This window comes from Gracilinanus agilis, chromosome 1 (genome assembly GCF_016433145.1).
Source record: "Gracilinanus agilis isolate LMUSP501 chromosome 1, AgileGrace, whole genome shotgun sequence".
NCBI classification, from domain to species: Eukaryota; Metazoa; Chordata; class Mammalia; order Didelphimorphia; family Didelphidae; genus Gracilinanus; species Gracilinanus agilis.
The window spans coordinates 139,071,237-139,085,268 of record NC_058130.1 but is presented as its reverse complement, the minus strand read 5'-3'; the positions used below and the strand labels follow the sequence as shown (position 1 = coordinate 139,085,268).

Genomic DNA, 14,032 nt, shown 5'->3' with positions numbered 1-14,032 from the left:
ACCCTTGTACTTCGGTGTATTGTCTCATAGGTGGAAGATTGGTAAGGGTGGGCAATGGGGGTCAAGTGACTTGCCCAGGGTCACACAGCTGGGAAGTGGCTGAGGCCAGGTTTGAACCTAGGACCTCCTGTCTCTAGGCCTGACTCTCACTCCACTGAGCTACCCAGTTGCCCCTATATATACTTAATAGATATGCTTGAAGTCTTTCTATTATAGTAAGCCTTAGCAGAGCTTATGCATAGCCCTTAGGGACAAAGGGTTACTTTTTGTGCTATAAGAAGGTGTCAGAAGAAAACTATAGTTGAAGAATAGGATTTAGAAATCAAAGAAATGCTCTTAATCAATGCAAGTGGGTATACTGTCAGATGACAAGTTGATTAGTTTTGATGAATTTATTTTATTTTTTAGTTTTAAAAAAATTCTTTGTTATAATAGAAAACTCACTGGGTAAGGAAAGAACATTATCTGAAATTAAACTGATATAAAAACAAATAAATAATAATTTTAAATACAAAAAATAAAAATAAAATACAAACAAATATTCCAATAAAAAATAGGTATCATTATCCCCAGCCCAAAAGTCTATATACTATAACTTAATACCTTGTGGAAGAAAAGGTATCAGAGAAAAGGATTCAAGAAACATTTTTTTCTTGGTTGTAGAAATTTTAGATCTACTATAATCATCACTGCTTGCTAAAATAGTTCTTAGAATAACTTGAGCAGTAATTACTGAGATTACAATATAGAATAGTAGCTTTAATGACAGAATTTCCATTATATTCAATTTAAACACATATGGTAGTTTGGCTGAGGCATTCAAAAGAAAAACTGAAAAATATCATTCAGTAAATAGATTACCAATGGGTATACAATTTCTTTACCTTTGTCTCCCTTAAAAAAAATCTGAGCAATTCACTTAAATTCTCATCTTAATGATAAACAAAAGACAGAAGTCAAAGCAAGACATAGTGACAATTTAATTTTTCTATTTCACAAAGACAGGATAGTGTAAAAGTTTTTTATTTGCGTGCATTAAGTTTCTTAAAAATCAGTACAGGATTTTAGGGGATTCTTCCCTACCAAGCATCTTACACAGGAGGACAACTTTTATGAAATGCAAATTGAAGATTTCAAACAAGCCCCAGAATTATTTTTAGCTTCTTTGGGGATAGCAACATTTCAGTATTTGGACTAGTCTGCATAATTGAGGCTCATGAGCAAATTCAAATCTGGATGAAAGAGGCTGAATCTGACTGTAAGAATAATTGAATTAAAACAAACTGCTTTCTAGAACATGGGGGGCTGGGAAGAGAATTAGATGAACTATAAATTAAAAGAGAGGATATGAATACCATGAAAACTCTAGTGTTAGGGTTAACGTGAATCTGGAAACAGTTTAGTGAAAACCTGGTGTGGCTAGAGGCCAGCTCCAAGCTTAGTTGCTCTGGGCTAATCGCTTCCTTCAGGCAAACTACTCTAGCGCACTAATAGGTTTTAATAAAAACTTCCAATTGGGCCAGTAAACCCCTCATTAAGCTGTTTTTAAAGCATGAATTTAAGAGCGGCAAGGGTAAAAGGTCGCAAGGAGTATTTAATTCACAACGGCTGGCAAGAGGTGCTGTTGTGATTGAAAACACCAGAGTTCAAGTGTCCAGGGCCATATAAACATCCGATTCTGTCACTAGACCTAGTTAAGTGACAGTTTGAAAAATAGATTTAATAAGGCATAAGGAAAAGTTTCCCACTCTACATGAGAAATAGAAACACAAAATTGTAATAGTTACAAAACAAAAATGGTCAGTATCTACTTAAACAGAATTCCCTTAACTGTCAATATCTTGCCTAAAATGGTTTTCAAAGATAACCTACAATACTTATAATTTTCAAATATATATCAAATATATAATTTCTAGTTTTATTAAAATCAATGAAAATTACTGCATCCAAAATTATATATTATCTCATTTATTCCATTATATTCTTCCTCTACTTGAAAATCCCCTTTCTAGTTATTATTGGTAAGAGTTTTGGAATCAATCTTTGGTGGTAATTATTACTGTGCATCACTTTTCTTAAACATACCAAAAGTCTATTACATTCTCTTTCTTGCTATTAGAGACACTTCTAAACACTGTGCCCCAAATGCTTTTTTTAAAATGAAAACACACTTCAGGCATACCATAACTCAATTTAGACCCTGAAATAGCACTCTTGTTTTCCTGCTACCTTTACTCTTTTCCTGAAATTTGTCCTTATTTTAGTGATTTTTATGGCAACACTTGTTGCTAACAAGCTCAGCTCCAAAATAGAGGGGGTGCCTGGCTCCTAACATCAGCACTTTAAAATTATGGGCCTATCATATTCATATTAGTCTCTCTACTATACAATTCAATATTGCCATGTGAATGATTCATTATTTTTTAAAGAGTGTTGGAGTTGAAGTTGGAAGACCTGGATTCAAATCTTAACTCTACAATTTATAACTCATGTTACCTTGTATAAGTGTCTAGACTACTCTGGGTCTCAGTTTCTTCATCTATTTAATGAGGGGATTTAATTTGAAAAAACTCTGAGGTCCACCCATCTCTAATTGTAACCATAATATTCTTTGCTAATAGTATGGGGTGAGCCTGTGGTTCTTAAGAACTACAGATTCAGCCTAGTTAGAAGCACAGTAAAAGATTAAATATTCTTTTTCTATTCAAGGGAATGTCATTATTTTTAGTATCAAATCTGTTAGAACACTGCTCTAAAATGTTCCTAGTATAGGTCCACATAATCTCAAGGCTTCAATTGCTCTATCTTTTTTTATTACATCCCACCTGGTCTTCCTGATTCCTGTCTTTCCCCAACTCTAACCCATTCTATATAAACTGTCATAGTACTTTTCCTCCAGCATAATTTCAGTATTCAAAACTTTATATTGAACTATTATAGAACAAATATCAGAATTAGATCATTTCATTGAAAATCATAATTTTTGTAAATTAAGAAGCAGAAAAATTAGTCGGAAAATGAAAATTCCATCTCTTGAGAGTGATTTTTGAAGGCTTAATTAAAATTCATTCTCATATTATGCTTTTCCTCAAGGATCCATAGCTTTATTAGTATATTCACTCCTCAGACATGGAAGACAATTTCTTTATAACTCAGCAAACAGTCTTCATGGTTGACTGTGGCCAAAATAAAAAATATTAATCACCTAATGGTCAACATTCTAATGAAAAGTCTCTATATAGTCCTTGGATTTGACTGACTCCACCACTATTATAATATCTGCTCTCCTTCTCCCCAGGAAAATATCATCATCAAGAAAGTTACCATCACAGAGATATCAATGGCTTCTCAGCTTTTCTAGTCACAACTCATCAATAAACTAAGTAGCTTCTGTCCTTCTGACTGAGGGGCTGAAGTATCAGAAAAACTTCCACCAAAATATAGCAAGGGCTTTTATATAAGAAGGCCTCAGAAGTCAACTCTTCATTTCCCACCAGCTTCACTCTTTGGATTCTACTGACTCCACCATCATCATGATACCAGGATCAGGTACCATTACCTTCTCCTTCTCACCACTTCTTAGCTTCCTTTTGTGTGCTATCTTACCCCATTAGATTATAACTTTCCTAAAGTCAGGGACCATCTGTATTTTTTTCTCATTTGTATCCTCAGGGCTTAGCACAGTGCCTAGAAAATAGTAGGTGCTTAATAAATGTATAATGTGGTGTATTGTGGTGTTACTGTACTGATTTTATTTGAGGCTGAATGGCCTCCACTAAAGTTCTATTCCAAAACTTCTTCATGTTATAGAATCAACATTTGGTTTGTTGTAAAGGGTTATGCCAAAATTGGGAAACTAATACATTGCTGGTAGAGTTGTGAATTGGTCCAACCATTCTGGATGGCAATTTGGAACTATGCACAATGGGCTTTAAAAGAATGCCTGCCCTTTGATCCAGCCATAACACTGCTGGGTTTGTACCCCAAAGAGATAATAAGGAAAAAGATTTGTACAAAAATATTTATAGCCACGCTCTTTGTGGTGGCAAAAATTGGGAAATGAGGGGATGCTCTTTGATTGGGGAATGGCTGAACAAATTGTGGTATATGCTGGTGATGGAATACTATTGTGCTCAAAGGAATAATGAACTGGAGGAATTCCATGTGAACTGGAAAGACTTCCAGGAATTGATGAAGAGTGAAAGGAGCAGAACCAGGAGAACATTATATACAGAGGCTGATACATTCTGGCACAACCTAATGTAATAAATTTTTCTACTAATAGCAATGCAATCAATGATCTAGGTCAACTGAGGAACTTATGAGAAAGAAGGTTATCCACATCCAGAGAAAGAACTGTGGGAACAGAAACATAGAAGAAAAATATATGATTGATCATGTAGTTCGAAAGGGATATGATTAGGATTTGGGTATTAAAAGATCATTCTACTGCAAATCTGAATAACATGGAAATAAGTTTTGAACAATGATACGTGTATAACCCAGTGGAACTGCTTGTTGGCTTTGGGGGGGAGGAAAAGCTGGGGGGGATCATAAATCATGGAATCATGGAAAAATATTCTAAATAAAATTTTTAAAAAGAAAAAAGGGGGGCTAGGCCAAAAGGGAATTCTTTGAGTAAGATCCAACAAGACTACATCTTTCTCTTTATATATGTAAATTTTAAGATATCAAAAGATATCTATATATGATGAACTGTTACCTTGTAGGCAAACTTAAAGTCAGTCAGAAGCATTTTTTTGGAAAAGATGTAAGAAGCAAAAGTCAAGCCACTTAGGTAAGATGGAAACAGCAAGTAAAAGATCGGCCAGTATGAAATTCTGTTTCTGCACCTGTGTCATGATAAGTAATGACCAACACAAAAGCGGAATACAGATGTCCCTCAAAAAAGAAGTCCCTTTGCAGAGTAATTTGCACTGGGTATTAACCAGGCCTCCTTATACTTATATAAAGTTATGCATATTTATCTTTTTCAGTCCTAATTTTCCTTTATGATATCAATTGCTACACACATTCAATTCTCCTTTACTATAAAATACCTATCCAATACCCTTCCCAAAGATATTCCTAACCTAAGGCAGTAATTATAATATCTATTTTCCTTTTTAATAGACGCACAGAAGAAAATTGAGCCCAATCTGGATTCAAGGAAAAACGTTTAAGAGTTCAGAAGATGAAGAGCTAGGATCTCATGTCTTCATTCTACAGGAAGAGCCAATTGAAAAAGGTTGGGAATAAAATTCCAATAGGAGAAAAATGACTTCAATAAGGAAGAAAAATTGGAGTTGTCCAAATAAAAAAGATCAAACTCCAAAAGTTCTCAATAGGATAGGATAATAGGCCAAATTTAATGATATGAAAAGTAACTGTGTTCAAAGAACTAATTGTACAAGTGATAGAAACATAGGCAATTCATATGAACTATTTTCAAATAAGAGAGACTTGAGAATTTTAGTGGACTCAATATGTCTACAGTGTGACATAGTGGTCAAAAAACTAAGGCAATCTTAGACAGGATTAAAAGAAGCATAACATTCACAATGAAGGAGCTCTATAGTCCTGTCATATTTCATACATTCAGACCAAATTTGGAATGCTAGTTTAGGTTTTAGACAACATATTTTAATAAGTGCCATAGCAGCCCAACTAGTATGATGAGAAACTTGAAACCATATCCCACAAAGATGAATTAAATGGATAAAGCATTAGTCCAGAGAAGAGATCTATCAAGTGCCTTCAAAGATTTAAAGGGTTGGCATGTAGAAGAGGGATTAGATTTATTCTGCTTAGTCCCCAAAGGCAGAACTAAGAATACTGGGTATATGATATGGAGACAAATTTTGGCTCAATAAGAAGTAAAATTTGCTAATGATTATAGCTTCCAAAGTAGATTGGATTGGAAAAAGGATCTGTACTACCCATCAATGGAGGTGTTCAAGTTAGAGGTTGAGTGATTACATTTCAGGACTTATGTAGATGGAAATCTTACTCAAGTACAAATTGTATCAAATGACCTCTAGTGTCCTTTCCAACTCTGAGAGTCTATTACTAAGTGAAATAAGTCAACTTTGGAAATAACCACAAAAAAAGTTGAAATGATATTAACACTAAACCTATCTTGGTCCTCTGAAGCCAGGCATCAGATCACTGCTACTGCCCCAAGCCTTCATAACCTAGCCCACTCCTACCTTTGCAGGCTTCATACACCTTACTCCCTGGAATATACCCACCAAATCAGGATCAACTGGACTTCTAGCTGCTCCATAAACAAGACACTCTATCACTCAGATTCAGGCATTCTCTCTGGCTATCCCCCTGCCTGGTATGTTCTATCTCCTCAACTCTGATTACTGGTCTGGTTTCTCTGGCTTCTTTTAAGTCCCAACTGAAAACCCATCTTCTATATAGCCTTCTCCAACCCCTCTTAATTCTAATACCTTCCCTCCCCCTATCCTTCTTAATTCTAGTGCCTTTCCTCTGTCAATTTTTCCCTATTATCCTGAGCATAGTTTGTTTTGTTTGCATATTGTTTCCCTCAGGAGATCATAAACTTCTTGAGGGAAGAGACTCTTTTGCCTCTTTTTGTATCTTAGCACAGTGTCCAGCACAGAGTAGGCAATTAATAAATGTTGACTGATTGACCAATTGATACAGAAGATCTTCATGAACCCATACATTTTAGAAATATCAGGTGTTAAATGTAGCATTTAAAATGATTCAGCACTTGCTAAAGGACTATAATAGCTCTTCATTTATTCAAATTTTAGCACCATAAAGCAAGTGAGCACAGGATTTTCTTTGGAGAAACTAGCAAAATAATTTTCAAAGTTTTGTATCACACAAACTGCAACATTTATATTTCATAACTCACTGTCTTAAGTGAGAAGAATTTTCAGTAACTTTCACCTAGAGGTAAAGAACAAAAAGCAATCAGACATTACCAGTTGATCCCATTTGGCCTAACAGCTTGCTATTACTACTACCCTTTGTCAGCCTTCTGACTGCTTTTAAAATTCACTAGGACAGCAAGCATTTCTCAGAAGGCTACCATACGCCATCCTCACAAATATCCAAAAGCATACTTCCTGCAGGGGTACAGGAAACAGTCAGCATTTACAAAGCTCACTCAATGAATTATTTTTTAAGGTTGCTCTTTGAAGTAAATATTACCAAACTGTAACTGCTTTCAAAGCCCAGCAATATTCAATGCAACTTCTTCAAAAACAGAAAAGGATGGCAGCATTGTTTTTTCAGCTATATTATAACAAAAATATTGTGGTTTTCCTGTGTTCTGACAAAGTCACTTCAAATTTACATTTCATTCATCTTATTCAGCAACAGCATTTTATCTAAAAACAGGACGAAAGGAATCCTACTGTGAACAAAGAATTTGAAGAACAGTGGCAGGTTACTTACTGATTCAGGAGATAAAAGTAGACACATCACAACCCAGTATGTTTGAGAAGAATAGTGGCCCTTTAAGACGAATGGACAAATTGTACTATAACCTCCTATATCTTAGTAAAAATTTTAGGTATATTAAAAAAAGAACAAACTGGTTCTTCCCTATAGCACCTGAAATCTTGGGTTCATATTCTACCACTAACAGAAACTTGGGGTAAAACTCCCTTGATAACCCAATTCTGTTTCTACATCTTTACAATGAAAGGTACAATACTATACTGAGTTTGTTCACAGTAATTTTGGACAGTCAAATGAGAATTAAAAAAAAAAAGAAATGTGCTGACTTCCTTAGGAGAAAGATGTAATACAAATAAAAACTACAACTACTATATTATCAACTTGTTAAAATGAAATTACATACTGCCATGATCATATCTTTGGACCAGCTAAAAATGAAAGTCCTTTGAGAACTCAATCCACTTAAATTTTAAAAGTCTACTCCAGGGAAACAATTTTCCACAAAGACAGCTCTTCTTTCTAGTTTTAAAGCTTAAAATATTAACTTGAATGTCTTAGTACACTGATTTTATTTTCCTCAAAGCCTACATGGTGAGGATATGAATCATTTAACATGTTAGAAAAAAATGTGGTAAAAACAAAATCGTTGGTAATAGGAAAGTTAAGAAAATATGTCACATTGTAATCCTTTAATGACATTCAAGAAGAGACATGATCAACTACTTTGCTACTGTAATCTAAGAATCATAGAATTTTTTTCTGACGACTCTGAAACCTTCCATTGCTGTTGTCTCCCTAATTAGAATGCGAGCTCCTTAAGAGCAGAGATTGTCTTACTTTTCTACATAGTAAGCACTTAATAAATGCTTTATGTATTCAGTTATCCTGAAGACTAAGTTTTCCAGTTAATCTTTTTTTTTAAACCCTTACCTTCCATCTCAGAATCAATACTATATATTGATTCTAAGGCAGAAGACCAGTAAGAGCTAGGCAATGGGGATTAAGTGACTTGCTCAGTCACACAGTTGCAAAGTATCTGAAGCCAAATTTGAATCCAGGACCTCCTGACTCTGGGCCTGGCTCTCAATCTACTGAGCTACTCCAGTTAATCTTGAAAAATAAGTATGTAAAGAAATAGCAGCTCACGTTTCTATGGGACTATATTTTTGCAAACAAATTCTCCTCTGAACCATCTCATGAGAAAGGTAGAACAGGTTTCACCATTTTACTATTGAGAAAACCAAGGTTTAAAACTAGTGAAGTGACTTTCCAAAGACGTTAAGTGGAAGACTTGGGCCTTGGAACTAGGTCTTCAGAATCAGTACCCAGTAATGCACCACACGAACTCCAATGAAGACCTAACAAATCAAGGAAAACATGGCAATAAAATTATAGAAAAAAAACAAGACCTCATGTTTTCTAGCCATTTGATTCCATTCCTGGAAACATTTATATATTATCCCTTATCACATCTCAGTCCATTACATATGCTTTGGCTCTTAAAGGAGATTCCACCATCAGAGCAATCAGTCAATACTAAAAGTAATAGGTTTTTAGTTGATGCATTTTAAGTTCATATAATAGATACCTTTAGAAATGGAAGGAATGAAATGTGCAAATCAGAGGCAACAAAAGAAAGTTATAATCAGGGTAGCAAATGAACCTCAGGCACTATATTCTTTAAGCCATAGATGGGAGAAGTATAAACTTCAATAACATACTTGTGGAAATCTTAAAGAAAAACCTATTTTGCCTCTTTGGCACACTCTGTTTCATCACCTCTATTACTGTTCTTAAATAGTATGAGGTTCCACATTTTCTTTATTCCAAGGTAATTTACAACTCCATTCCAAATACTCCAGTATTTGAACCAGTACTTCCAAACTAGGGCATGCACACACACACACACACACACACACAGCAGGCCAATGCATCCAAAGTAAGGAAATGGGTCAACATCACACCAAGATAGCCTTGGGTACTCCACACACTGGAGTGGTGCAAAAGGAAGTGAAATGCATGAGTTTTATAGGAGAAAAAATGATTTGCTTCCTATCTAAGAAATCACAGGCAAAAAAACACTAGAAACTGGGCAGAAAGTCCATGAAGAAGCATGAGGAGTTGACACTTCCGGCCAGCTGGTTCTAGAAAACTATGTGGTGAATGTACCAGGCAGAAAAGTCAGTTTGTCACAAAAGAGCCTGAATTTCACAAATAAGAGAGGTATTTTGGAAAACTACAACACGAAACTGCAATTTTTTAAAGGCAAATATATTTATATTTTCCAAATCATTAATATTACCTATATCTCTCCCTTGAGTCCAGAAGAATAGAATGAAAGCAATTGCTTAATAATTTACTGAAATCTAAGAGTAACTATATCTAAAGTATTCTTGATACTGTTTTGTCTCCTTTGCCTGATAATAATAGCTAATATTTATATAGTTCTTACTACTTGCCAGGCACTAAAAGTGTTTTACAATCATTATGTCATTTGATACTCACAACAACGGATGACAGATGCTATTATTATTCTCATTTTACAGATGAGGAAATTGAGACAAACAAATTAAATGGCTTTCCTAGGGTAATATAATTACCTGAAGTTACATCTGAGCTCAGGTCTTCCAGACTATAGGCCTGGCTCTCTATCCACTGCACCACTAACTGCCTCTACATAATGCTATACTAGCTGAATCAAATCCTGGGAACTCTGTAGAACCTCATGAATCATGTTTTCAAGTACATTACAGATAGTGGGTTTCCTTCTGATTTCATAAATAATCACTTAATGTTTTAATTATTCAGTTCTAAGGAATAAAAAATCTTTCACAAAGCTTCTACCCCAATTCCTAACAGTGGCATAGAGATGACTTCCTCAAATACTATTTCTGATAGATTCCATCATGATGGAAACGCTTGAAGTAGTATGGCCCTTGGTGACAGAGTAAAGAAATTGTCCAAGGACCAGTACAGATAAAGAGAGAGAGAGGTTTAGCACCACTAAGTGGTCACTAGGTAATCAATTATTTTGCTATGACAATCCATGAAACTAAGAAAAGTAATCAGACCTGTATGACCTCTTTTTACTTATATAGTGTCCATATTAGAGAGGCATGAGAGAAAGTAGAAAACACATTTATGGGCCATCCCTAAGAGATGTGACTGATTCCTGTGGTATATGTGTTAAATTCAAAAAGAAATGGGACCACAAAGGTACTGGGTCACATAATGACTTAGAAAACTACATATTAACATTATCTATGCTTTATTGTATTTTTACTTATTTTATTAAATATTTCCCAGTTCCATTACATTCTAGTTCCAGCCTCATTGAGTTTTTTGGGCTGCTTGCAGCAGAAAGGCCACAAGTTTGACAATTCTGCAAGGTACTCCATGGATGACAAAACTCCCTCTAAAAAACTACTTAGAGTAAGTGAGAAATTATTTGACCAGGGTCAAGAGAGCCAGTATATATGAGAGGCGGAACTTGAATCCAGGACTCCTTAGCTCTGAGGCTCTAGCTCTTTTATCCATTATATCAGTACTGGTACTCTAAATTCAAATTGTTAAAAAAAAAAAAGTACTAGACTTGGAATCAAGAAGACTTTGGTTAAAATCTAGCCTATATGACCCTGGAAAATCACAACTTTTATATGCCTAAGTTAATTCCACTAGATCAGTGATGGGCAAACTTTTTAAAGAGGGGCCAAAGGGAAGGAAATGCTCATCTGTCAGTCTGTTTCTAAGGCAACTCTTTTGAAGTTTCATTGTATTGTAACTTACTCATTGTATTCATCAGATTGGGAATAATGTCCCAGGATCTGATAGAACATTTCAGGGCCTCCCCACTCCCTCTCCCCATCTGGCCCGCTGGCCATAGTTTGCCCATCACTGCTCTAGATTTATCTAATAAGACACAGAGGTTTTAGTGAAGGGAATTCCCACATAGGAGCTTCCCAATGTTGGTGAAAACACAGATCATTCTTTTATTTGCATGTTTTAAATGTGAGATATTAACTGAAAGACATACCAAAATTAATATTGACATTCTCCCTATAGATGAAGTTTCAACTAAATAGAAGGATGAATCACAGGTTTTTCTTGGAAAACAAACAAAAGAGTAAGCAGTTGATTTTACCTTGTGCCCAAAGACAAAGAAGGATAATCTTTTAATGGGTCACTTCTTCATCTTACCTTTGAAGTTTTCATGTTTAGGATAAAAGCGTTTTGTAAATGTTAAGAGTTCTACATAAATGTTACTCTTCCCAGATAAGGGACTAGAATAAACACAAGTTACTAGAAATGCCATTGACTAGGTGAAAAAAATAGTTAGGACAGTGGAAAAGTCCCTTTCTAGCCACCAAAGTTTAAAATGCTCCAGAGTAACTTTGACAATAATTCCAAAATAACCCCCAATTTTAATCATGTTTTCAGAGGTAGAAAAGAAAATTTCACCATAGGGAGACACTTAGTTGCATATAATAAATGTTTAAGGTATAGGGGGGTAGGTGACTATTAAACTCATTCCAAAACTAAACTAAACCAAATCATAGAATCAAGGAATCTCAGAGTTGGAAGGGGCCCCAAAAGTAATTTAATCTAACCCACTCCTGAATAAGAATCCCATCTAACACCCACATAATTTATCTACCTTTTTCGAATTCCAATGCTATTTAAATATCAGCCTATAAATATTTTTTAGAAATTTTGCATTTGAATTTTTATTTTAAATAAGAAAGGGAAAAATAGGACCATAGATGGTATACCATTTTATAATTGTCTAAAATGACCATTACAATTTTAGAAAACATTGAACTACTGTAGATTCTATGTCCCTAAGCTATTGGCCTGAAAGAGTTAATTGTATAGCCAAGGTGCCTCAGGCACTAAATGAATTAGACTCATAAATATTAAACAACCACTACCATAATATTATTAAATCTAATATTCCTTTCAGAAGGGAAAAGTGTATAGCAGAGATTGTGCAATAAAATCCACAAGTATTACTAAGAACCTGTTCATCCATCTGTCTCCTCAATATTTTCCCCCTCTTGAGGCAATCAGCTATGTATACTAGGAAGGCTAACAAGACTTTTCAGAACAGAAGTCCCATAGTAGAAGATATAATTAATCCAAATAAAACACCAAGCTTTCCCTCTTTCCCTCTGATCTTGAAGAAGAAAACAGAATTCCTAACTGAAGTGGTCATGTCTATGTAATGATTTCTTCCTCCAGTATCTTTTAGAGACCTAATAATTCAAACATGTACAAGGACACAAATACCTTGGTCTTACAAGACCAAATAGTCTTCTGACTGAATTGCAGCATTAATAGAGGGTACAAAAATCCATTATAAAAGTTATGAACATTTCTCCTTTCTTCTAGCTTGACTTTTCAGGCTCTATCTACTTAGATATAGCTTTGTGCTCTCTAAGTCAATAATAAAATTATCAATATTATAATTGTTCAAATAAAAGTCAATAAATATCTCTTATTACATAAAGTAGATAAAAAGGTTAAAAATTATATACTTATATATATATATATACATACACACACACACACATATGTGTGTGTGTTTCCACTATTCTTTCCTTCCTCTTCCATTTCTCCCACTCCCAAATCTACTTTTGGCTTTGACATATTTACTAACTTGGATACTAGTTTAAGACATCGCCAAACTATATTATTTGATCTGTGGTATATTCAGATTTTATTCAACCAAGCTGAATATATCATCATGCCACCTTTGACCCAATCTACTAGAGATTTAAATGTTCCATATAAATTTCAACTTTACTTTGAGAACTGTAAGAGGGTCAAGAATGCTATAGAAAACTCACCAAGGTGGACAAAGATGATATTATGTCTGTGATCCTTTTTGCATGCATAAATGTTCATATCACCTTTTCATGTACCCCAGAGAATCAAGTTGAATAATAATATCTGTGGATGTATTCATTATAGTGTAATTGAACTGTCACCACTATGCCTACAAAAAACTTATTTTATTCCAGCAAGGTGGAGATTGAATTTCTAAGCATATAATGGTTCTGAAAAATTCATGATTTCACACATCTGCATTAGTTGGTCATTCATAAATGGGAGGGGGAAGCCTGCCTAAATTAGGATTCCAAGACTAAGCATTTAATATTATATTAAGGCATTACAACAGTTGAGTCTTTTAGAAGTAAAGAGTTGTTCACTAAAACCTGTGAAAGGTAGTAGAAAAAACAAAACATATAAAAGTCCTCTGAAGGTACATACCCCCAAAATAAGTTGCCAGGTAAATTCCTGGAGATAGTTTTTCTGAATTATAAGCACTTACCAAAAGCATACCTGAAAAAGAAATAGAAAAAATACATTAAAATATGGCTTAACTTTTCTATTAAATCATTTTTATTTTGTACTTTAAATTGAGATATATATATAAATTAATTGGTGTATAAATGTAAGATACAAATAACACTAAAGTTACTGTATATATTGAGTATGCTTTGTCTTATTTTTATAATACATGGAAGTGACTATCCTGGTCCACAGGTATAGGGCAAAAACTGATGGAACAGTATGTAGCTAGTACATT

At 34.5% G+C, this 14,032-nt stretch overlaps 1 protein-coding gene across 1 annotated transcript in view; it reads right to left on the bottom strand.

Moving 5' to 3' along the window:
* Positions 1-14,032, bottom strand: part of LMF1 (lipase maturation factor 1) — a 731,135-nt gene that overhangs the window by 599,871 nt on the left and 117,232 nt on the right. The window contains exon 3 of the mRNA XM_044677651.1: positions 13,775-13,785. Coding sequence (XP_044533586.1) covers positions 13,775-13,785 — 11 coding nt within the window. The remainder of the gene's footprint in view (positions 1-13,774; positions 13,786-14,032) is intronic.